Source organism: Vulpes vulpes, chromosome 5 (genome assembly GCF_048418805.1).
Source record: "Vulpes vulpes isolate BD-2025 chromosome 5, VulVul3, whole genome shotgun sequence".
Lineage (NCBI taxonomy): Eukaryota > Metazoa > Chordata > Mammalia > Carnivora > Canidae > Vulpes > Vulpes vulpes.
The window spans coordinates 120154775-120178715 of NC_132784.1; the positions used below are offsets into that span (position 1 = coordinate 120154775).

Consider the following 23941-nt stretch of genomic DNA (forward strand, 5'->3'; position numbering starts at 1 on the left):
AAAATTCAGAAATAATTCATCATTGAAACAGTAAACTGTGAAAGCAAACTCCTTTGTAAAGTTGTCACTCTTTTAAGATCATAATCCCAAGAATAAAGAATTAGTGAACCATTTGAATGGAAAGTTATAAATTGTATGAAAGAGCATTTTGACTAGAAAGAAAATTGAATCTGCTATACTGATTATTATCTTTTAATTGTCATGGAGCATTCATTGTCTTCAAAGTTTAGCTGTACAGGCACATATTTTACACACAATATAAGTCAAAAGACCATGATCATTGAGATATTGAAAATCTAAACATTCAGATCATCTGAATATTTGTGCTCTACTGTTAGATATATACATTGGTAGACTGTCATTTAAACAACATTGCCTTCTGCACGAGGTGTAACGGAGAGAGTAGATTTGTTTTCAAGTAATTTATAGAAAAAAAAGATCAAATTAGTTAGAATTATGTTAAGGAGGTAAAGTACATATTTAAAGTAGGAAAATACCAATCCTAAAATGATGAATGTATTAATTACAATCATAAAACATTGAGAGAAGCTAAGAAGACATCACATTGTCATTGCTTTTGGGTTTTTTTGTCCAGTCTGCTCACTTACTGTATTTTTTTGGTTGATCTAGTTTCATTTTGAGGGGATGATAGCCAGTGATAAAACTGAGTTGAGATTCGTACAAAATGTGAACAATTTTGCAATAAGATAGTATTACAAACTTCAACATTGGATTTATTGATTTATTTGTCTTTTATTTCAACATAGAGACAATAAATAAAAATAACTACTAACATAATTCTGTTTTAAAATTAATGTATTATTGTAGGAGGAAAATTATATCTTAACTTTTTGGGTAAATATTTCTATAAAATAATTTTCATTAAGATAATAGAATCGTGAAACCAAGATACTCTATTGCCATTGTGCTGTTCACTATTTCAGAGCTCCGAGAAACCAAGACCTCTGAATACTTCAGCCTGTCCCACCACCCTTTGGACTACAGGATATTATTGATGGATGAAGATCAGGACCGGATATATGTGGGCAGCAAAGATCATATTCTTTCCTTGAATATTAACAATATAAGTCAAGAACCTTTGAGTGTAAGTTTGTCATTTTCATGAGGGCCATGTTGACTTTGTTAGATGCCTTTCTCTTTAAAAATTTCAAATACGATTAAAAAATTATATATTCCTCTAGAACTATAGAAAATGCTGGCTGTGTGTCAATAAATAACTGGAAGTTCATACTTATTTCATGTACTGAAAATATAATCAGTTCAATTCTCACTGTCTAGCTTCATAGATTTGAACATTTTAAAACCTGAAACTACATGAGAAAATACTTCCTGTGTATGTGTTTGCATACAAGTATGTGTGTGTGTATGTACAGGGAGAGGGAGAGACAGACAGAAAGAACCATACAGTATAGCCTGAAAAAATGAGCAGACGAAAGGAAGATCTATCTTGTCATCTGCATGTAATCCAAGAAGGCTTTAAAAGCAACACAGTTATTAAATGCACTGGTTTGTGAACAAGTGTGACCTACATTTTTCATTCTATTTCACAAGAAGGAAATAAATTGATCTTCACTGTAGTAAAGAAATAAAAGTAAATTGATTATAAGTTCATTACAACAAGGAGACTTCTAAATTTATTATCTTAACAAGGGTCAGTGGGCTGACAATTAAAAAAAAAATAATCGTCACCATCAGACTTGACCTAAGGCTACAGCGACTTAGAACACTAGCTGAGTATTTCTGAGATGGGAATCTCTTGGATTCAATCCAAGTTATTTTAGTTGTTGAAGTACGTAGGGGTGTGTTTTAAGTAAATCTACCAGTCTGGCTATGTAGTTTACCAGAAACAATATTAAACCAAATAGCAATATAAATGTAAATTCATTGTGGTGTAAGCAGTTGAGAAAAGTATACTATTAAAGGAGGGAAATATACATTTTATTTTTTTTTGGAAATATACATTTTAAAGTATACATTAATGACTTCATTTTAATGTTATGTCATTGGGAAATAGGCACATATAATTGAAAGACTTCTATTAATGAAAAAATTGATGGGCGAAATAAAAACAATTACAATAAAGTAGTAAAATCTTTATGAATTTGAGTTCTTAACTAAAAATGTCTTAACATATAAATACAGAAATGCCTTAAAGAAATGCGTTAGCATCAAGTAAATGAAGAGGACTGAGCTGTCCTATGTATAAGTTGGATTATGCAACATTTATTTTCCTTTCTGAGCAGGTTTTCTGGCCAGCATCTACAATCAAAGTCGAAGAGTGCAAAATGGCTGGCAAAGATCCCACAGTGAGTGCCTAAGAAAACTCTAAAACTTAAATATTTGGTCTTTGAATCCATGTATCTTGAGTGCAGCCAAGAGTAAGACAAAGGGTGTTGGAATTTTTAATCCTCTGCTGGACACATGGTAAAAAATGTAAATGCAAAGAAATTGGAACTCTTAAACACTGTAACTTAGGAATTCCTGACTGGGTAAAAATTTCTTGCCTTGCTTTCATTATTGCATTCTGACATTTTTCATGATGGATTTCAGTAATAACCCCTGTTCTAGTGGATCCAACCTGCGGAATTCTCAGCAGGCCACTGAAATAATGATAATGCAAGTGTCTGGAGAAGCTCCCAGATACCATGTGGGGTTTTCCAAAGAAAGATCTCGGCAAAAGGGTACTGGTGAGCCAGCACATTCCAGAGGCATAAATCACCAATGATTACCGGTATCTTTGTTAGTTAAAAATAGCCACAGAAAGAAAAAACAAGGCAGATATGAATATCAATAAGTGTTCAGTGGGCAACATTTGTACAAATTGTATATACTTAGGTAAAATTCCATACAATGAATTAAGAAATAAATCTATATGGATTCCTGCAAACAGTTTGCTGAAACTTGAAATTATTCTCAAATATTATAAAACAAAGACATGGAGCAGATCTTTAATGTATACATTATTTAATTTTATAATGAAGCATTTATGTCATTTCAACTTCTTGTCTCAAATTGTGAAAAATGTCATAATGGGACCATATATCAGAGTTACCCATTCTTACACAAATAATTTGAGGAAGAAGTTTTATTATGCACTTATTCACTTTTTTAAAAAAAGACTTTATTTATTTTATTCATGAGAGCTAAAGAGAGAGAGGCAGAGACATAGGCAGAGGGAGAAGCAGGCTCCCCATGGGGAGCCTGATGTGGGACTTGATCCGGGGACTCTAGGATCACTCCTTGAGCCAGAGGCAGATGCTTAACCACTGAGCAACCCAGGTGTCCCCATTTATTCACTTGTTTAGTCATTCATTCAACCAGTATTGATTGAGGCCCTATTCTGTGTCTGGCGTAGTGTTTACTGCTACAGAGGTAATGTACACCAAAATAGACAGTTTGACTCTCCTCAACTTTATGACCCTGCTGGAAAATTCAACATTAATCAAATGAGCATGGAAATATGTGCTTATGCAGATAATGAAGTTGAAATATGGTGGTTGGGCAGAAAAACTAGCCTTTGTACACACACATACACACAACCATATCTGAGGTCATAAGAAATAACAGCTTTGACTTCACATAAAAAATGTTGACTAAACACTCATTGTAAGTGTAGAGGTAAGAAATGCTGATTTCAGGGTCCAAGGCTATGCACTGAGCTTTGATAGTGAGAGTTTCAGAAATTCATCACGGAGGTTCAAGGAAAAGACTAATCTTTGTGGAAAGAGGAACTGTGGAATTTAAACTTGTTTTCATTGACTCTTCACTGTCCAGGTATGAGGTTCAGAAAAGGTCTGATGCAACACAGGGCCCTGGAAGACTGGCGTGTACTATCTCTGGGTCCCCCAGAGGGTGTTGTTGAGAGTTCACCAGGAGTGACTCAGCTCTGGGTCTCATGTTTTCAGTCTTAAAATTCACCGTTTAAGAGAAATTTTAAAATTGGCAGAAGGAGCTTTCAGAGGCATATTTGCTCCCCACGTGATCTGCTGAGCCTTACAAAGTCTATAGGAAAAACATCCAGAAAACTGTGTAAGAAACACTCAAAAGAATGCAGTATGCTTGTCTTCTAAGGGACAAATAGTAGAAAGTATAATGTTGTAGGGAAGTCTTTTTTTTTTTTTTTTTTTGTCCCATGAAGCTATTATTTCAGTAAGTGTGCATGAATTTAAATGTTTTCTTTCATTCTCTAATGTAGAGATTTGTCCCACTGATGGATATCCTATTATAGTCTTGCCTTTTGCCACAAGAATATCCTGTGGCTATAATTACTGGATTTTGTTGTCCTCTTTGTTCAAAAAGATTTTCATTTCCCATTCATAGGAACTGTCACAGGTAGAATATGTAGGATTTAGATACCATCATACATTCTCTTTCCAAAGACTGGTGTTGATTTTCAGAAGAATCTTGGCCAAGTCATTTGATATCTTTCTCCCTTTGGCAAAAAACAACTGCACTCATTTGCTTTCTTATAATTAAGAGTCATTAGATGAAATCTTCAATACATGCTTACATTTTCCCATAGTTTTATCATGCTGTAATATCATCCATGGATACCTTTAAATTCTGCTATGCAGCCAATTAGTATACATAATAGAAGTAACTGCTGGAACATTCTGTTCTAGTACAACCAACAGTGTTGGATCCTGGGAAATAATCAAACTAACTCTTCCGAATACATGTTCTGTCTATACAGGAGAAGAGAATGTCTGACAAATACATTTGAAGAAGTACTTCCAATACTTCCAGAGAAGTGTCCCTTAATCAGGCTACAGGAAAAGACCAGCAGCAGAAAAAGGATCCAAAATAGACTTTAGAAACTCTACAGAACAGCATATTTTTATTACATTCCTTAATGAAACTAAACATTTAAGCATCTCTTAATTCTGTTAGAATAAATATCATCTAATACTTAATATTTTATTTAAAAACAGAGGAATTTTAATGTGTACAAATCAGTTAGCTATTGTGAAGGAACCAAAGATGAATAAGATGGAGTCTCTATCTTTAAGAGTTTTTGCAATATACTAGAAATGATGAGACATATATGCAATGACTATCAAATAATAATGGCGGACATTTAATGGAATGGGCCAGGCACTGTTCTAAGTCTTTCTTTTAATCCTCACAATAATCCAGTAAGATGGACATTATTGTCACCATTCACAGTTTTATGATAAAGAAACCAATCACTAAGAGAATGAGGAACTTACTAAAGCCACCTTGCTAGCAGAGGGGTGAGAGACCGCTGTCTGTCTTACATAAAACATGCCTTCTCACTGGGAAGAATTTGGTAAATTCTAAGGATATACACAAAAGACAAACAACAACAACAACAACAACAACAACAAAAAAAAAAAACACTGCAGCTGGGATATTTAGGAAAGGTTTGATAGATTTGTTGGCAACACTTTAGGTCTATGTTAATCTTTTTCTTTATTTCATTTCAGTGATACTGAAATTCAAGTAAATTATACTCTTCCTTTCTCAGCCTTTGACACAAAGTACACGTGATTCCCTTCTTATTCAATTATCTTCCCATCTTTTAAGCCTGGCAGTCATCTACTCATCCTCTCAAGTTACAGTGCAGATGTCACTTCTCTGGAAAGTCATGTCTGCCCACCCAGGACTGAGCTAGCTATCCCTCTGTGTACACCTGAAACACTCTGGCACAATGTTGCACTGTGTCACTGCAACTCTCACCTTACTATTTGGAAATACAGTGTAGTATCATTATTCTTTGTGCTCAGATCTGTATCTAGGCTCTTAATAAAGTTAAACAAGATCTGAAAAAATTCAAAGCAAGCATGGGAATCTGCTCCAAGTGATTGTCAGAAGTTGGGGGTAGGACACGGTGGATGGTGAGTTTATTAATGCCTTCAAGTTGATATTTGTAGTAAATTCATTATGCACATATTTTAGAAGTTCATTTTGGTTAAATTAAAATATTTTGATTTTATATTATATTAATCATCTACTTCAGAAAAACATAAACTAGTGACAATTAATGTCCATACTGCAGTAAGCAACTAAAAGAAAATATACAGCATGGACGCAAGCATCTCTTAGTCCTTTGGATTTTTAACATACCAAATTTTAATTAAGAAAGTTAGAAAAAAATAACACTTAAGTATTAGAAAATAATCAATGTAAGCTAAAATTTGATCCCAGTAATCATATGTCATAATATCATAATAAGCAAATGTTTATAAAGAAAATACATGATCATGGTGGGAATATAGCTAATTTTCTGCCTAAAGAGACTATAACCTGCCTCCCATTTCCCTCTCTACCCCTATGAATTCACATTACTACATGCTCAATTTATTTCTAAATGTTGATATTTTATTCATACTCTAAATAAATTGAGCTTAAACAGTAGCACATGCTGTCAAACATATCCAATGAGATAGGACATAATTAACGCACTAAGTAAATACTGTAAGAGATTGTTGGAAAATTAAGCAGGATTACATATATTTAGACATGTGCATTACATGAACACAATGTCAAACTTTATTTATTAATTGAGGAATATCAGTTTCCCTATTTATGTGACCAAAGGATCCCAAACTACTGGAAAATATATTTTCTTTAGAAATACATTTATCAAAATACCTTGATTTATTGCCCACACCGATAAAGTATAGGCCAAGAAGAAAAGAATAAGAGGGACTTTTTTCCCCATTGCTTAGTAGGGGCCATGAAAAGTCAATATTTTTATAGCCTTATGCATCTGTGCTCCAGGATATATTTTCAAAAACATTTATGTTAAAATTATATAACAAGTACATGTTCAGTACAGAAATCTTTGAAGACCTAGAAAAGCTTGTAAAAAGCAATAGAAAACCATCTCTTCTTAGCTCTTTGACCCTAGGGACTTACCTCTCTGTGCCTCAGTATTCTTGTCTACATGATGGGTATTCTCATAGTACCTACCATATTGGGTTGTTATGAGGATTCATGGATTAATATGGAAGAGAGCTTAGAAGAGTACATAGCATATAGTATATGGTATCGTACTATTAAGTCAATACAATAAATTCCACTACCTAAATATAATCACTTAAAAATTGTGCGTATATTTTTGCAGCACTGTATTTTTTGAGGGTTATAGGAATATAAATAAAATGGTATTATATTCTGCATAATATTAACAGCCTGATTTTTCATTTAGCTTTGTACCAGGAAGAAGTTTTGAAAAAGAAGTAAACAATAAAACAAAGTAAAAAAAAAAAAAAAAAAAAAAAAGCATTCACGGGATTGTACTTCATTGAAGGTTCATTCTCCAAGCCTGTCATAGATGTCTGACTCATAGCATTTATATGATTGCTATGGTCAGGACCTGAACTAAGCTCTGTTCAGGACACCAGGTTTTTTCTGATACTTAAAATAAAAACTACATATGGAAGCATCCAATATCTGACACTGTGGGTATTTATCGTGTGCAGACACTATTTCAAGTGCCTTATTAGTATATTGCCCACAACAAATGTTATCATCACCATTTTACAGATTAAAAGATTGAAGCACAGAGAGGCTAAGTAAATGTTCCAAGTTCAAACAGCTACTGAAAGGTAAAAATAGAGATTGAACCTAGGTCAGTTGGCTTTGAGATTTGTACACTTAAATCCACTGTCTACTGCCCATCTGAAGACTATGGCATGATGACAGACCAACTCTAATTGCCTCTCTGGTTTCATCACATAGGAATTCACTATCCCCTCTAGGCACCACTTCCCAAGTAAATCCTGCTCTGTCATGCCTCCATAATTTTGTTCATGCTTTTTTTTTTTTTTTTTTCTGTCAGAAAGCCCTGCTCTTTGCTTACTCTTTTGCTTGTCAAAGTATCTAGCTTATTCTTCAAGTTCCAGCTCAAATGACACCCCCTTTCAAGCCCTTACACCCAGGTCGTCGTTATTCATTCTCTCTTCTCTCCTCCTACAGCATATTTTTGAAAAATATAACTCTATTATAGCATCAAAAGAGCCTCATGTATTATGGCTTCCTTGCTTAAAAGGATAAATTGAACCTATTCATTTCAGTTTTGTTGGCACCAGATGCAGTGTTTACATAGAACGCGTTTAGTAAATATTTGCTGCATAGCATTTATATGATTGCTATGGTGAAAATCAGAAATAATGTGGATAAAAACTATAGAAATGGAAGAGACCTAGAAAATTATTTTCAGTAATTAACTGATTTGTTTATTCTTTGTATTTTTCTCTGTGAGGAAGGTTGGAGGGGCACACTGGGCATCATCAGATAGTCTGGTATCTGTCTCGTGGTTAATCCACCCCTTTCTTTAGAATACCTGGATGGTGGAGGTTAGTCATGGTTCAAGACCCAGCTCAGTAACTTATTAAAGCTAGAACACTTCATTTAACCTCTTTAGGGCTCAATTTCCTCATCACTAAAATGGAACTAATACTTTAATTGGACCATTCCTTTGAAGATTAAAAATAATTAATATCAAAGGATTAAGAGATATATAAACATTAATAAATTATAAAAACTCTCCTCCACCAACTATGGATTCCTCATTCATTGACAAATTATAAAGTGCTTAAAAGTACAAGATTCGATGTTAGAGACATTTGTGTTTGAAAGTTTCTTTTACTTTTTCTGTCTCAGTGATGTCAAGCAAATTAACTGAAAAAAAGCTCTAAGCTCTATTCTCTAAAAAGAGTTGAGTTAAAAAAAAAAAGAGTTGAGTTGTACAAAAATGAACAAATGTGAAGTGCCCACGTGGCATAAGGAAATTCAATAAGTGTGAGCTATCAGGGTGAAAGAAATCAAACCTCCTGGGAAGTTAAACTGGTTAAAGGTATAAAATGATCATTCCAAAGTCTAGCATATAATAAATTCTCAACAAATGTTGACCATAATAAGTAGATAGAAAATAGAAAGTAGAGAGAGACAGAAACATATACATGAAACAATTATAATCTGTATTTGAAATATAGAACACATTAGTGATGTCTTTCTTTTTATCAATACCATTCATGACAGTAAACTGTCTGCAAAACTCAAGACAACATATAATCTATTATTAATAGAATTGAAGTCTTGTCTTATACGAGGAAATAGTATATACAGGATCCCAGAGTGACTAAACTTGGATGTGAAAAAAATAAACCCAAGTCTCATTGCTCACAGATACCTTTAACATAGACGTATTACATAAACACCGTACTTCATCTATTCTTTTTCTACAGAGAAACACATTGTCATTTGCAGTTACATAGTCAGTTTCCAGGTACCTCTATAAACAGGTGTCAAGGTACAGCGACACTATATATTTAACAAAAATTCTTGATGTCTTGAAATAAAAATAAACTGTATAGTCTCGTCTGTAAGGATTAATTTCTTTGACAGCAGAGCTAATGATTGATTACTTCATAATAAAATCCATAATAGAAACATGTATAAAATTTCTACAGATAAAAATAAACATGTATTTGCTGGCAAGTAATAATATAAAAGGAGAAAATTATGAGAGAATATAAAATAATATTGATTATAAATTAAACTTGACTTCTACTAAAAAAAATTAACTTCCACTTTAACAGAATTGGCTATTGGTTTTACTTTCCTGATAACATAAATATTAAATGTGCTTATAAAAATTAGTAATATGGTACCTAAAAGAGAAAAAAAAGAAATATATGCTGTCTGACCACCCATGGGAAATCAGTTACCTTTTAATATATTTATTTATTTTAAAAATTGTCTTTAATTTATAACATTATTTTAATTTGTGGGTTTTTTTTAAGATTTTATTTATTTAAGAGAGAGAGAGCACAAGCAAGGGGAAGGGCAGAGGGAGAGGGACACACAGACTCCCTGCTGAGTAGGGAGTCCAATGCAGGGCTTGAGCCCAGGACCCTGGGACCATTACCTGAGCTGAAGTCAGACACATAACCCACTGAACCACCCAGGCAACTCTATGGCATCATTTTTAATGATGTTCTTTGGGGACAAAAATGGCCAAAGAAAAAAAACATACAATCTCAGGCTTGCTTAATTTGTAGTCAGCGAGGGATAGCAAACATGCAATGATTAATTCAGGTACAGAGATCTGCCTTTGATGCTGACTGTTTACATACTTCTGCAAGATCATAGTCAACTTATAATTACAGTGATTATTTTGCATTTCATTGAGTGAACAAATGACAACTTTTCCAACAGTGGGACTAGAAGCAGGTGAAAAAGAAAATTGGGGAAGAATGTATTTTTTGGAGATGAAGGTCAGAGAGGTCATGATTGTATCAAGTGCTGGGATTTGTTTAGTCTGTTTATTCACCAGCTGTAAAAGCCCATAGTGTTGGGGACACCTGGGTGGCTCAGTGGTTGAGCGTCTGCCTTCGGCTCAGGGCCTGATGCTAGGGTCTGGGTATCTAGTCCCCCATGTGGCTCCCTGAGAGGAGCCTGCTTCTCCCTCTGCCTGTGTCTCATGAATAAATAAATAAAATATTTTTAAAAAATAAATAAGATAAAAATAAAAGCCCATAATGTTTGCCATTGTGTACTAATGATGACATTGACGTTGTATAAGCACAGTTTCGTTCCAAATATGTTTCTATAACGTGTGTGTATGTGTGCATGTAACATTTTGAGGAAAATTTAAGGAGACAATTGGGTGTACTTTCCCATTTCTCAACTTTCTCAGATAAAGAGTAAGCTCATAAATATTCAGAGTGCAAAAACTTACACAGTGTAGAAAATATTGAATTCTGAGAAAGACATGCCACTTACTCATTTCTAAGCTACCTTCTTCATGAAGTAGACCAGCAGAACCAACCATGTTGTTCTCTTGTCCTCTCTTAACAACAAGAAAAAGGTGAGAGCAGAAAGGAAAATTTATAGCGGGGTATGACCATTCTACTTAGAAACAGCAATAAAAGTCATCATATTACTAACCACGTCTTCATCTGTCCCTTTAGCATGGCTGTGGGAACTTCGTCCGGGTCATTCAGGCTTTCAACCGAACTCACTTGTATGTCTGTGGGAGTGGTGCTTTCAGCCCCGTGTGTACTTATTTGAATAGAGGGAGGAGATCAGAGGTAAGTGTAACCATTTTTCATCGTTTGTTTTGGTGTTACTGTCAAAGATTTCTTAAAACTCTATTGGAGGCTAAAAAGTTGGAAACATCATCAATAGTCATGAAAAAGTTTCTAGTCCTTTGAACTTAAAATATATCACATTTGCTTACTGTCACCCAAGTTACTTAAAGTGTAACTTTTGCTTTCAACTAAATATATAGATATATGAATATAAATATGAATAAATATTCATATATACAAATATGAATAAACATATGAGTGAATATTCATATCTATGAATAAAATGGCTGCAAAAGATAAAGGAAAGAAAAATGTTGTAATTTTATGATTTTTTAGAAAAGAAGGTATTGATACTGTTTGCTTCACATTATGGAATATTGTAGTATAAACTCTTAAAGTTATTTTAAGTAATTTCTTATTTAACTTTCAAATTTGGTAAACTTTGATAAGATACATAAAAGGGATAGATAAAGCAGGATGCCAAGTGACTTTGCTGGAAAGAACTTTCTATAATTAATAGATCATACTTTCATTTTAAACCAACATTAGTCTACACTGGGCTTTTCTAGCTTTATTCTTACATTGGTTAAAATGATTTGGGGTTCTGTGAACAAAAAAAAAAATGCTACATACTAAGTATATACCTAATGCGAAGACAAATACAAAGTTGGTTGAACTTCACCTATGGTATATATAACCATGTTTATCTCAGTTTACAGTTATTTACTAGGGAAAATATGCAGTAGATCACAAGAGTTTTTCCTCCTTCCTTTAATTGAGCACGTTGAGCATGTTGTTTTACTAAATAGAAGCATTTTAAAAACCTTACTATTTCAAATTACCTTGCTTTGTTTTCCTTATGCAACTTAAATCTAGAATATCCAGTACATAAATAATATCTTAATTCAATTTTAGAGATTAGAACTCTTAAAAAGATTAAATATTGCTACTGATATACCTTATTAAGTTTATTTTCCTTTAACAAAGATTAATGTACTCTTAATACAAATATAATTAAACAATGATTCTCTTTATATTACTTTATTTTTTTTCAGACCTGTAATTTATACACACATATCTTTCGGTAATTAAAAAGTCACTTAAAAATAACTGAGTAATTATAAGTTGACCCCAAAATTAGGCAATTCCAAGTGGTTCAGGATGATATGAAATATTACAATTCTTAAAGAAAAGTAAAGCCATGCTTCTTGGAAGAGTACAGTTGGCTGCATTGAGCTTGTCATTAGAACCACATGCCTGTGATCAATTGATTAAATAAACTACTGCCCCAGACGTCTGCAATCTGTCAGACACTCCACTGAAGGCTGTGCAGTCACTGTACAGGCCAACAATAGCATAGCAGTTTTCAGAGCACAGATTTCAAATAAAATCATTTTCCCATGTACAAATTGCCCACTATGCACTTCAAGGCTTAATTGGAAAGTCAGTCTAAAAAATAATCTCCTTTGGAAAGCCAGCATGGAATAAAAATTTAATCACTTTACTATAAATGAACTGCTGTAGTCTCACTTCAAAAGGTATATTTCAAAGGGGAAGCATTTCCATTAATTAATCTCTTTAAATAATCTGTGAACATCTTAAGAGCCAATTTAAGTATGAAAAGGGTTATGAATTTAAACTTTGTATATAGTCAATTCAAGTCAAAGGGTTTCACCATAACATCATTTTTTATATTTCTGTTTATATAATAACATAAATATAGAGCATAATCTATGTATTTATTGTATAAATAAATACTGTATTTATTTTCTTTAGTTGAAGATACAAAATCGCCAAGCATAAAATGACCACATGATACAGAGAGTTGTATTTTGAGTTAATTTTCCTCATCCAAAATAACGTTGTTGTTTTGTAATGACCAGAGGTAGTACTTACTGGTAACACCATGTGCTTATACTAAGATAAGGCATTTTTCCTGTATTTCAAACCAGTTTTAGGGTGGCACAATCATTACTTACTTTTATTTCTGAGACACCATATACCACCTTCCATCTGCTTGTCAGAGCTTTTCCAGAGCATTTCAATGTTGCCCACCCAAAGAGCCTATGAATCCTTGCTGCATCAATTCCTAACCATGGTTCTTCTCTCACTATCTTTGTTCTCTGTCTTCTGTTCCTAGAAAAGGATAAAGCAACACAAGTAAATAATGACTTGAAATAATAAATAAAACATTAATTTAAAAACTATAATTGATCAATTTTGCTGCACATTCTTGTAATATTACTTCATTTAATTTCTGGTTGATTTTATCAGATGTCTCCATCTCTTGGTTCCAGCAGTTGAATATTTAAGTCCCTGACTCTGTTGATCATCAAGCAGATAACCTTACCTTTGAACGATCAAGAATATCACAGGCATTCAAATTATTTCCTGTGCCTTTTGAAGCAAATTAGTCACCATACTTTTCTGCGTATGCGTCTTTTCCTAGCTTTCCTCTTGTCAGAAGAAAAGTTGTGCATTTTCCTTATCAATAAAGTTTTTTGATCAATAACTTTCATTATTCTGTTTTATATCTTTGTTTTCTTTCTTCTGCATTTACTGTCTTTCCTGTTTTAAAATAAGAGGTTTCTTTTCCTTAAAATCATTATCTCAGATCTTTGACTTTTTCAACTCATTCTTTTTCTCTCTTACTTATCACAAAACTTCTCAAACTAGTAGACTATATTTTCAGCTCTTATATTCTCATTTTTCGTGTCATTATCAAACATTTCTGATATTACTTTCATTACCACCTGTGAACTAAAACTATTTCCTGGTGACCAAGATTCCTTAATGATCAAACTGACTCCCCTAATCAGTCCTTTCTCCTAGACCAATCTCTATAACATGTTGGTCATGCCCTCTTTTTTTCAATGCCTTCATTGACATCTACAGCCATGGGGCATTTTGCTGTGCTTTCTTTCCTAGTTTTTCACCACCTACTCTCTTTCTTTCCTACTTGTTTCTCCCATTGATCCAATCTACAAATGTGTATTTATTTAATGAGAATAATGGCAGAAACGAAATTATGTCAGAACTTGTAAGCTACCTTTAAGATGTTGGTCTTTATCTTATGGTCAAAGGAGAAGCAACTGTAATGATCTTAAGCAGAATATGGCATAGGAAGCATTGTGTTGTCACTTCGGTATTAGGTTACAAATGATTTAGGGTGGGAAGGGGACGAGATGGCTGTATGAGAACAGTTAGTGGATATAATAGACCAAGAAATAAACTATTTTAATAGGCCAAGAAAGAAAGAGAATGGCAATAAGACAGAAAAATAGCCATTAAGTATAGAATAGTATAATTAATACTGGTAGATTTAGCTGCAGAAAAGGAAATTTGCAATGATATAGATATTGGTATTTTTGCTGTTTTTTTTTTATTTTTGGCCTTTTCAGTTATATATTTGTCATGAACTGAGATGATAAACAACAAGGAGAATGAGGTGTGAGTTTAAGATTTTAAGCCTGGGCTTTGTTCTTTTGAGTTTGAGTTGCTGTTGAAAGATCCAATAGAAAGGTCAAGTAGGCCATTGAATATAAAATTCGCTATATAAATATTTGAGTCATTCTTTTATAAGAGTACTGAAATCCAGGCAATGCTTGGGTTTAATCATGCAGAAAGGGTATAGTATGAAAAGAGAGGTGTGACTGTGGTTGAGACTTAAGGGTCTTTTAATTTAATGACAAGATGGAAGAGAAGGGACCTTCAAACATGACTAAGAAGAAATAGCCAGGAAAGAAGAAACTCTCAAGCAGGGGGGAAGAAACCAAAATGTGTTCATTCTGGGAGTAAAAATAAGTCTTTAAAAAGATAGAAATGGTCAACAATCTCAAATATCATTGAGAATCTAAAACGAAGTCTAAAAAATTAACACTAAATTGTGTAGCGTGGTTGCCATTAGGATATGGCAAAGGGCTTCAATAGAACAATTGAAATTGAATGTCCAATTGAAATGGATTGAGAAAAAAGTGGAAAGTCAGGAAATGGTGATGAGTATAGGTAATTCTTGAAGAAAGAATTGTGATTCTCAAGGAGAGTAATGTGTAGGAGCTGAACGGGTTGTTTAAAGGATGATGTAAAAGTTCCAGTTAATAAGATGCAAGAGAGAGGATGACAAAAAGTATAAGTTGCCTAAGAAGACTGGATATGATGAGGCCCAAGACATTGGTGGAATGATTGGCCTCAAAGTAAAAGAAAGAGTTCCTCTCAGGTGCTAGTGGATATATCCGTTTATATTTATTTATGTGTTTGGTAGTGAGAAGTTGAAGATGTCTCATTTAAAGGCTTCACTTATTCTACAGTCATATGCTCAATCATTTGTTAATCATTTGAATTGAGAACAAGTTAGGTGATTTGACTATAGTGCATTGGTTTGAAATTATTAATGGAAGAACCAGTTGATAAGAGTGCCCATGAAAGTTTACTGAGCAGTACAGAGGATCCATTTTGTGTTGGTGATCACAGATCTATATTATGTTGAATCTACCTTGTTGGATGACCTTCTGCAAAATACTTAGATATTTGGACACAAGTATAGAGAATGTGTAGATAGACATGCCCTTCTGGGCTGTGGTTTCAATGAAAAAAATCACAGATTCAAGGAACTTAATATTTCTGCAAAAAATTTAATGAAATTAAATAGCACAGAATCTAAACAAAGTCAAGAAGAGAGAAGGCTGATGAGGTTGTTATGGTTCTTGGGAGATGAAATTGGAGAATTGTTGCTATGTGCTTGAATTAGTGATTATTCAGGTAGACCACACTCTTCCTGGGGACAAGATCTAGACTCTGTGTGAAAAAATATGCTGTAGGATGGAGGAATAGGTCAGTGGAGAGCAAGTGGTACCTAAGCAATTTCATCAATTCTTGCAATGCCAACTCACTTTTTAGTAAAATATATGTACATCACTGGCTAAATAATCACAACTAGCCTTACTAAACGTTATTATTTTTCCTCAATTATTTGTTTAGTTTAGTCATTGTATAAATACTGACTTTTTGGAAAACAGACATAATGAGTTAGGAGACTGAATTTTAGTTTTACTTTTGTCATTATTTAGCTACATGATCTTGGTGGGCAAGTTATATTTTCCTCATCTATAGAGTTAATTCATGGAAGAGGATCATTTTTGAAAGACCTTTCCAAGCTAAAGGACCGTGTTTCTTTTTAAGTAAACTCTTTGATTCCCTATCATCTCAAGGATGTCCTGCCAACACATCAAACTCAATATAACAAAAATGAACTAATTTTATTTTCCTTAAGGAGTCAAAACTTCAGAATCATCTTTGTTTTCTTCATCTTTCTTAAGTACATTCAATTTGTAATTGATTGCCAAGCTCTATTGATTTTTATTTGACAACCTCCCTTGCATTTTTACTGCTCTTACCATGATCAGTGAGATCCTGGCATGTCAAATTATTATTACCTAATTCCTGGACTATTGCAATTGAAAACAAATCTACTTCTTCAGTCCAGTGTCTGTTTTTAAAACTGCCATTCTCAATCTTCTTAAAACACCAAGGTAAGGCCCAATCTTCTTAAAGCAGTGTTTAGATCTTTTCATTTCCATACTCAAAAATATTGAGCCTGAATTTCTCTCAGGAAAATTTGCAGAAACCTTAGCTTGATGATTAAGATCCTCTGTCATCTAATGAAATCTACAAAAATGGAAACTTTTGTCTTTCAATTTTAGTAGTAGCTTTTACTAACTTTATTTAAGAAAAAAGGGTAAGTATACCAACAAAATATTCCCTTCCTGTTAGGCTACACTGACCATCATATTTCAAATTGGATAATTGCCTCCAATCTCTGGAGTTTCCAACTTCTGTTCTCTGCTTAATTTTTCTCCTAATGACTGAGCACCATCTAACATATTATATATTTTGTGCATTTATTATTTTTATACTTACATTCTCTATCTTTATATTAAAAATTACTTGAGGATAAAGATTTTTGTCTGTATTCCTAATGTTTTGTTGGTACCTGGCATATATAGTAAATGCTCAATAAATTTTTGTATAAATAAATAAATAAATAAATAAATAAATAGAATTTTATAATTTCAATTTCAGTCTAAATTATGAATTCAACTTCATTGAATTTAGCATAATGTTTATATAACAAAATTAAGTGATAATATAAATTTTATATTTTAGAAATATCTTGATTATTCTAGAAATATTATAATCCTTATATACATTATTCCTCTGTGCACAGTTTTCTTCTTTGGGCCAATTTTTTGACACATCTAGTTCAGGTTTACAATGACCCTTGATTCCCAGGTGGTTTGTGCTGATACTGAATTTTTTTTTTTTCTTTCTGATAATTGATTTGAGGAGAACTTGTTGGATCAGCTTTACTGGGATGGTAGTAGGATGAGAACTTCAACCTGCTGAAGTTTGCTTATAATCTACAGATGTTTTCTTCATACAGGCCAAAAAGTCTTAATAAAGTAAATCGAGAAGGCATAAGGAAACAAATAGGAAGCATGTTATTTAGATTATGCTTTGTTTTACTAAAGAACAAATTGGTTAGCTAAATATACAGTTATTTATTATTCTACATTTGTATCTTATCTATAATAAAGGACCAAGTGTTTGTGATTGACTCCAAGTGTGAATCCGGAAAAGGACGCTGCTCTTTCAACCCCAATGTGAACACAGTGTCTGTTATGATAAGTAAGTGGAAAATAAAAGAGGGGGGGGGGAATACAAAATAAAAAGGAAATTAAAGAAAATAAATTCCTGACACAATATATCCATCTGGATAGTAGCATGAATGGTAGTCTGAGTGAGGTAACAGAAAGAAAGTTGTGAGCCGACAAATTGTAGTTTTGCAGTTGCAAGAATTCATGATTACATGAGAAGCATGGATTATTTTTCATTCACTATGATGATGCTGTCATTTCTAGAGCAGGTTAACTATTTACAAACAAGTATGTATTCATATACATGTAATAATATATATTATAAAGTAATTTTTAATATTTTCTGTAGTTTTTCTAGTATTATGTGTGCCCATTTTCCCTCATATTTTAGTAATGTTTGACAAATATTTAAAGTGGTATTTCTTTGAAATGAAAGAATAACATAGTGCATGTACTAGCCAAGTACATTCTCTGGGACTTTCCAGAAGTTGCTATAATTAAAAGAGGTGGTGGTAAAATCATCCCTCCCCCCCCCCCGTCATTTTCTACAAAATATATCAGTTAAGAAGCAGGACCAATTGCTTGCTGCTACATCCATTAACAAATCATTGGATGCCTTTCTATAATGCAGTTAAAGACATTCTTTGCTGGTTAATTAAGACATTTCCAGTATATGTCTGACTTAACATGAGTTGATGGTGGGGACAAATCTTGGATTTCAGTGTGTTGCTTTTTCCCCTTTGCTTTCTCTATGTATATTGCCAGTGGAAACTTGTATTATTTGACAATAGAACAGGTGACAAGATAATTATTGTTTTGGGAGCACTTTGCTTTTATTCATTTAATGAAGCAACCCATCTCTCTTTATCATATTTGTTTTTTTCTTTCTTTCTCATATTTGGAAACTAAATTAAGACAGGTACATCCAGCACTGACTAAATTGTGAACTTGGAAGTTCTCCAGTGAGTTATTTCCATATGGTCATTTCAAATTAGACAGAGAGGAGGTGAAATTATACCATTGGGACCAAATTTAGAAAGCTCTGAAATTGCAAGACATTCAATTATGTCTGATGCAGGAACTTTTCAGATAAGCTTCTGAATATTATTTAATAAAAACAATATCTTGGAAAGTATTTCCATTAGGAAGAAAATTGTATTCACCTATCAAAATGGTATGATATATATAATACTAATGCTAGCTAAATATGTAGAGTTTTCACTTATTTCATGTTAAATGCTGTGAAAATAAGCTTCAAAGATCTGTGAACACTAATAGTCATCAAATATCATTTAGAACAAGAAAGGTTTAAAACAGGACTTTATAAATGTTCTGTTAAACTGTGATAAGCCCTTAGTTTTGTCCTTAGAGAATTGGATTTGTTTACAAAATTAAAGTTAGTTACTGACTTTTATTTTTCAAGGATTTGGGATTTCAGTTTCCATACTTACATTCTTTTTTTAAAGATATTTATTTATTTATTTATTTATTTATTTATTTATTTATTTATTTATTTATTTATTCAAGAGAGAAAGAGGGGAAGAGCTGAAGGAGAGGGACAAACAGATTCTGCACTGAACTTGGAGCTCCTTGCAGGGCTTGATTTCACGACCTTGAGATCATGACCTGAGCCGAAATCAAGAATCGGTCACTCAACTGTCTGAGCCACCCAGGAGCCCCCATCTTTTAATATTTTGATTAATATTAGGACTTAAACTATCAAAGAGTCATTATACTATTTGCTTACCTTAAAAACTGAAACTAAAAGGAGGAATAAGTTTAGTAACTTGTATCTGTCATTTTATTTGTTCTACTGATTATCCCTCTAAAATTATCTCCAACCTTATCTCCAATATTGCACAGTGAACTTGTGAGGTCATCTCACTTTGCCATGCAACTTTTTCATTTCTGTTCTGTTGCAGGGCACTAAATAACACAGATTGTTTTAAAGTATTTCTATATGTTAAAGTACCAAGAAACACAGAATTGAAGAATTCCAAATTTCATAATATACAGTGGCATCTAGGCCCATGTTCAAGTTTAGTGTTTTTTGCTATTTTTCATGTCATTGTTGTAGCACAGCAAGAAGTTGGATGATATTAAAGATACTATTAAGAGCTTCATGAAAAAAAACAAAAAAGCTTCATGAGATTCTTCTGGTCAGTGGAAGTAAAATTGGAAGGCAAAAGATTTTTGGATTAGAGTTAAAAGGCACAAGTTTATTTTTGCATAAGTCAACACATTCTGAAAAAACATCCTTACTCAAAATTCTGCTTAAAGTGATATTAATTATTATACAAAATAAAGCAAAAACTTCATTATTCCCAACTTGCTATTGAAATTAATAAGAGGAGTACCTGACTGTCTCTGTTGGTTAAGCATCTCCGGCTCAGCGGGAAGTCGTCCTCTCCCCACCCCTGCTCTTGTGCTCTCACTCTCTCTTCCTCTCAAATAATAAAATCTTTAGAAAAATTTTAAAAAATGAAATTAATGACAATTTAAGCCAGAATATGAAGCCAATTAGACAGGTCGGCTTTTATAGTGGTTAAGACATAATTAATGAGGTGGTGTGCAGTAGGATTGGAATCAGCCCTCTCGGGCATACCATGTCCTCTGAGTGTCCTTTTTCCTTCTCTTCCTGGAAACAGATCTGATAATGGAGAGCTATGCTAATCAATCTACTGAATAGCAAGAATTTATAACCCACCATTTTGGGGGTAATCTGGTATAATTAAATGTGAGACAATTAATTACAAAGTTATATTAATTTAATGACCACTGCCTTGGCAGATTGCTTGTGCAGATGCTTCACAGATGTTCACAGAATTTTAAAGAAGCTAAATTGCTCAAAATGTTTTCATGAACATTTATTATCTTCCTATAATCTGTTCCCATGGGCACCAGAGCCCTACTAGGAAGCAGAATTGGGCAACACAGTGCTTGCCATACCCACTTGCTGACTGGTAAGGGTCCAGCTCATCACCTTGTGAGCACATGTTAAGAACATTTCATTCTCCATTCTGTCCTGGGTTAACTGGTATTGCTTCTTACTAACCAGTGGATTTGGAATGCTTCAAAATATTCCAGTCCTGCCAAAATGACCATGATCTGAAGACAGCCAGGGGAGTCATTATAGAACATCAGTCAAAGGAAAAAGCAGCATAGTGGTTTAGTTGGTCAGACCTGATACATTTTATTCCTTTTTTAAATAGACATGTAACTACTTTATTTTTGTTCCTCGGGTCACACATACCAATTCAATGCTTACTGTCCTTACCAGGGTAGAAATTAATGTGGACCTTAAGAAATAAGTCCAATGTCTAATGTTATGCAAATACGGATTAAAATATCCTAGTTTGCCATTAATGATCATAATTATATTTAAAATATATTTTCTTTCTTACATCTACTTTCTCTTTTTTATGGCTTAATATGTTAAACTACATGTGGCTTATTCACGTAATATTTATTTTTAGCATAATGGTAATATATTGTGTGCTACAATTGAAAAAGTAGCAGTTTGTTTACCTTATAGAAAATTTCTAGTACTACAAATTAAATTTTACTTTTAATGATACAATAACTTTATCATAGGGATGGCTGGGTGGCTCAGCACTTGAACTCTGCCTTTGGGCCAGTGCATGATCCTGGGATCTGGGATCAAGTCCCGTGTCAGGTTCCCTGCGTGGAGCCTGCTTCTCCCTCTGCCTGTGTCTCTGCCTGTCTCTCTCACTGTGTCTCTCATGAATAAATAAATAAAAATCTTAAAAAAATAACTTTATCATTAATAATATTTTGACAATAAAAACTAGTATTTTCAATCTGTTTAGTGAAATCATGGAATTTTTTGTACGTGGCAAAAAATTTTGAGATCATAAAGATCATTCCCATGTTTTACAAATAAGAAGGTAGAGAGAGATTCAGAGTGCTAAACGACTTAGCCCTAATTTTCACTTACTTAATTCTTGTCAAAATTAGAAACTGAGCATTCTCTTACAGTATTTTTTATTTATTAAAAGAAAGTAATAATTAATGAAGCCATTTTGTTATCTTTTATGCACATATTATTTCTGCCATTCTTGATACACATTGTATCACCTTAGGTTTTTAGTATAATTAAGTATAGGCAGAGAAATTTTTATTTTTATGTAGAATAAAACTCTTGATAATCATATAGGCAAAAATGAGACTAGATTAAATTTTATCCAATTATTTTATTTAATGAACAATGGAAACCAACAATTATAAGCACTCCGTCATGTGGGTGATTACCTAATAAGCGAGTTCTCCTTGATTTTTAAAAGAACCTTAAAAAACATTTAAAATTGTGTTGACATTTTCTTACTTTATCATAGATGAGGAGCTATTCTCTGGAATGTATATAGATTTCATGGGCACAGATGCTGCTATTTTTCGAAGTTTAACCAAGAGGAATGCAGTCAGAACTGATCAACACAATTCCAAATGGCTAAGTGGTAAGAAACAGTTTATGCACCCTGAGAATCATGCTTTAAACTAATTTAATTCTATAATAAAGAAAGATTAAAAAATTAGCTGTGATGTAACAATTCTGTACTCTATGATTTTAAATATTTAGGATAAATAAATAATTGAAGTAGTCCATACTTCATATTCTAACTCTTTGTTAACCATCATGTAATTATCATAAGATATATTAAAAAATAAAAATGACAATGATGTTTATTATACAGGTTCATATGCAAGAATCTTCTCCAGTTGTTTAATTGTAGCATATCACAATTAAGTATGCTATTTATTTATTTAGTCTGTTTGAATTTGTCGATTTTAATTATGTCAACTCTTAAAATCTTCCTAAATTTATAACAGATATTATGACTAGGACTTTTTTAGGAACTCCTCACATTTGTTTTATACTTAGATTCTTAAATTATAAAACTGGTATATATGATTTTTAATAATTTTATTTAGTACCTAATAGAAATCATAGATATGATAACTATGATTAACACTATTCACTTGTTTCTAATTTTGGGTAGAATCACATGAAATTCACATCATGAAAGATGTTCATTTGCCTTTAATATACAGTTTCAATCAGTTCCTGCTATTTAGAAGAAGAAGAAACCACTAAGATCTTTGTCATTTCACCCTGGGGAAGATTTCTAGCTGACCCTGAATTTGGCAATTCACTTAACATTGCACAGTGAAGCATGAATCACCCAGTTTAGCGTCTTAGTTCACTGATAGACAAGCACAAGAAAGCATTGATTGTCCATTTACTTCTTCAATTTATGAGTCGAGTACATCTGGAAATGGAGTATTCTAAAACTTGTTTTGTTCTTGAAATAAGGAATCCCTCTATGTCTTCAAATGACTGCATTTTTTTTTTCCTTGAAAAATTTCCCCTTCATTTCATATGCTGTATTTTAAGGAAAACTGTTTTTCAGATCTTGGACTCCTGACTGCACATTCTGCTTCAATGAATTTGAGTTTTTATGCACTAAATTGAAAGCTATACTTTGAAAGACAACCTTTTTTTCTTTTTTTTTTTCCCCTATAAAGTGACCATTAGATTTCATGGGAAATAACTGGTAGAAACGCTTTCTAATTTTTAGAACTTCTCAGTGCATAAAGAATTTTGGCATTTACTGAGCTTTCAGAATGTATTGCAGACAGGGAAAGAAATAGTTTAAGCTGTTAAGTTAACGGATATATTTTGTGCCACTTGACACTGCAAACACAGTATGTTGTGTGAATACAATTCCCGCGGTTAGACTGTGCCTTTGAAAATGCAATTGTGCTTCTGTACTAAAATGGAGAAGACATATGCCTGTGGTCTACTTAGATGAACAGTAGGTGCATCTCCATCATGAGTATAAATATAGTCCTTGTATTTTTTTCCAGAACCTATGTTTGTGGATGCACATGTCATCCCAGATGGCACAGATCCAAATGATGCTAAGGTGTACTTCTTCTTCAAAGAGAAACTGACTGACAATAGCAGAAGCACAAAACAGATTAATTCCATGATTGCCAGGATATGTCCGGTAAGTATTAAACTTGTCCTAATTTTAAAAATTCAAAATTGAATTATATGGATATGGGTTTCTTTTTTTTTTTTTTTTTTTTTTTTGGCCAATAGTTTATTTTCCTACTTTTATCTATGGTTACAAATGAATGAAATATTGAGAGGAGACATTTTATTTTAATGTTTATTCACAT

General features: G+C 32.9%; 1 protein-coding gene across 3 annotated transcripts in view; it reads left to right on the forward strand.

Moving 5' to 3' along the window:
* Nucleotides 1–23941, forward strand: part of SEMA3C (semaphorin 3C) — a 208708-nt gene that overhangs the window by 113707 nt on the left and 71060 nt on the right. For all 3 annotated transcript variants that reach the window (XM_072759820.1, XM_026006115.2, XM_072759819.1), the window contains exons 3-8: nt 945–1105; nt 2265–2327; nt 10965–11084; nt 17678–17768; nt 22093–22212; nt 23624–23766. In XM_072759820.1, coding sequence (XP_072615921.1) covers nt 945–1105; nt 2265–2327; nt 10965–11084; nt 17678–17768; nt 22093–22212; nt 23624–23766 — 698 coding nt within the window. The remainder of the gene's footprint in view (nt 1–944; nt 1106–2264; nt 2328–10964; nt 11085–17677; nt 17769–22092; nt 22213–23623; nt 23767–23941) is intronic.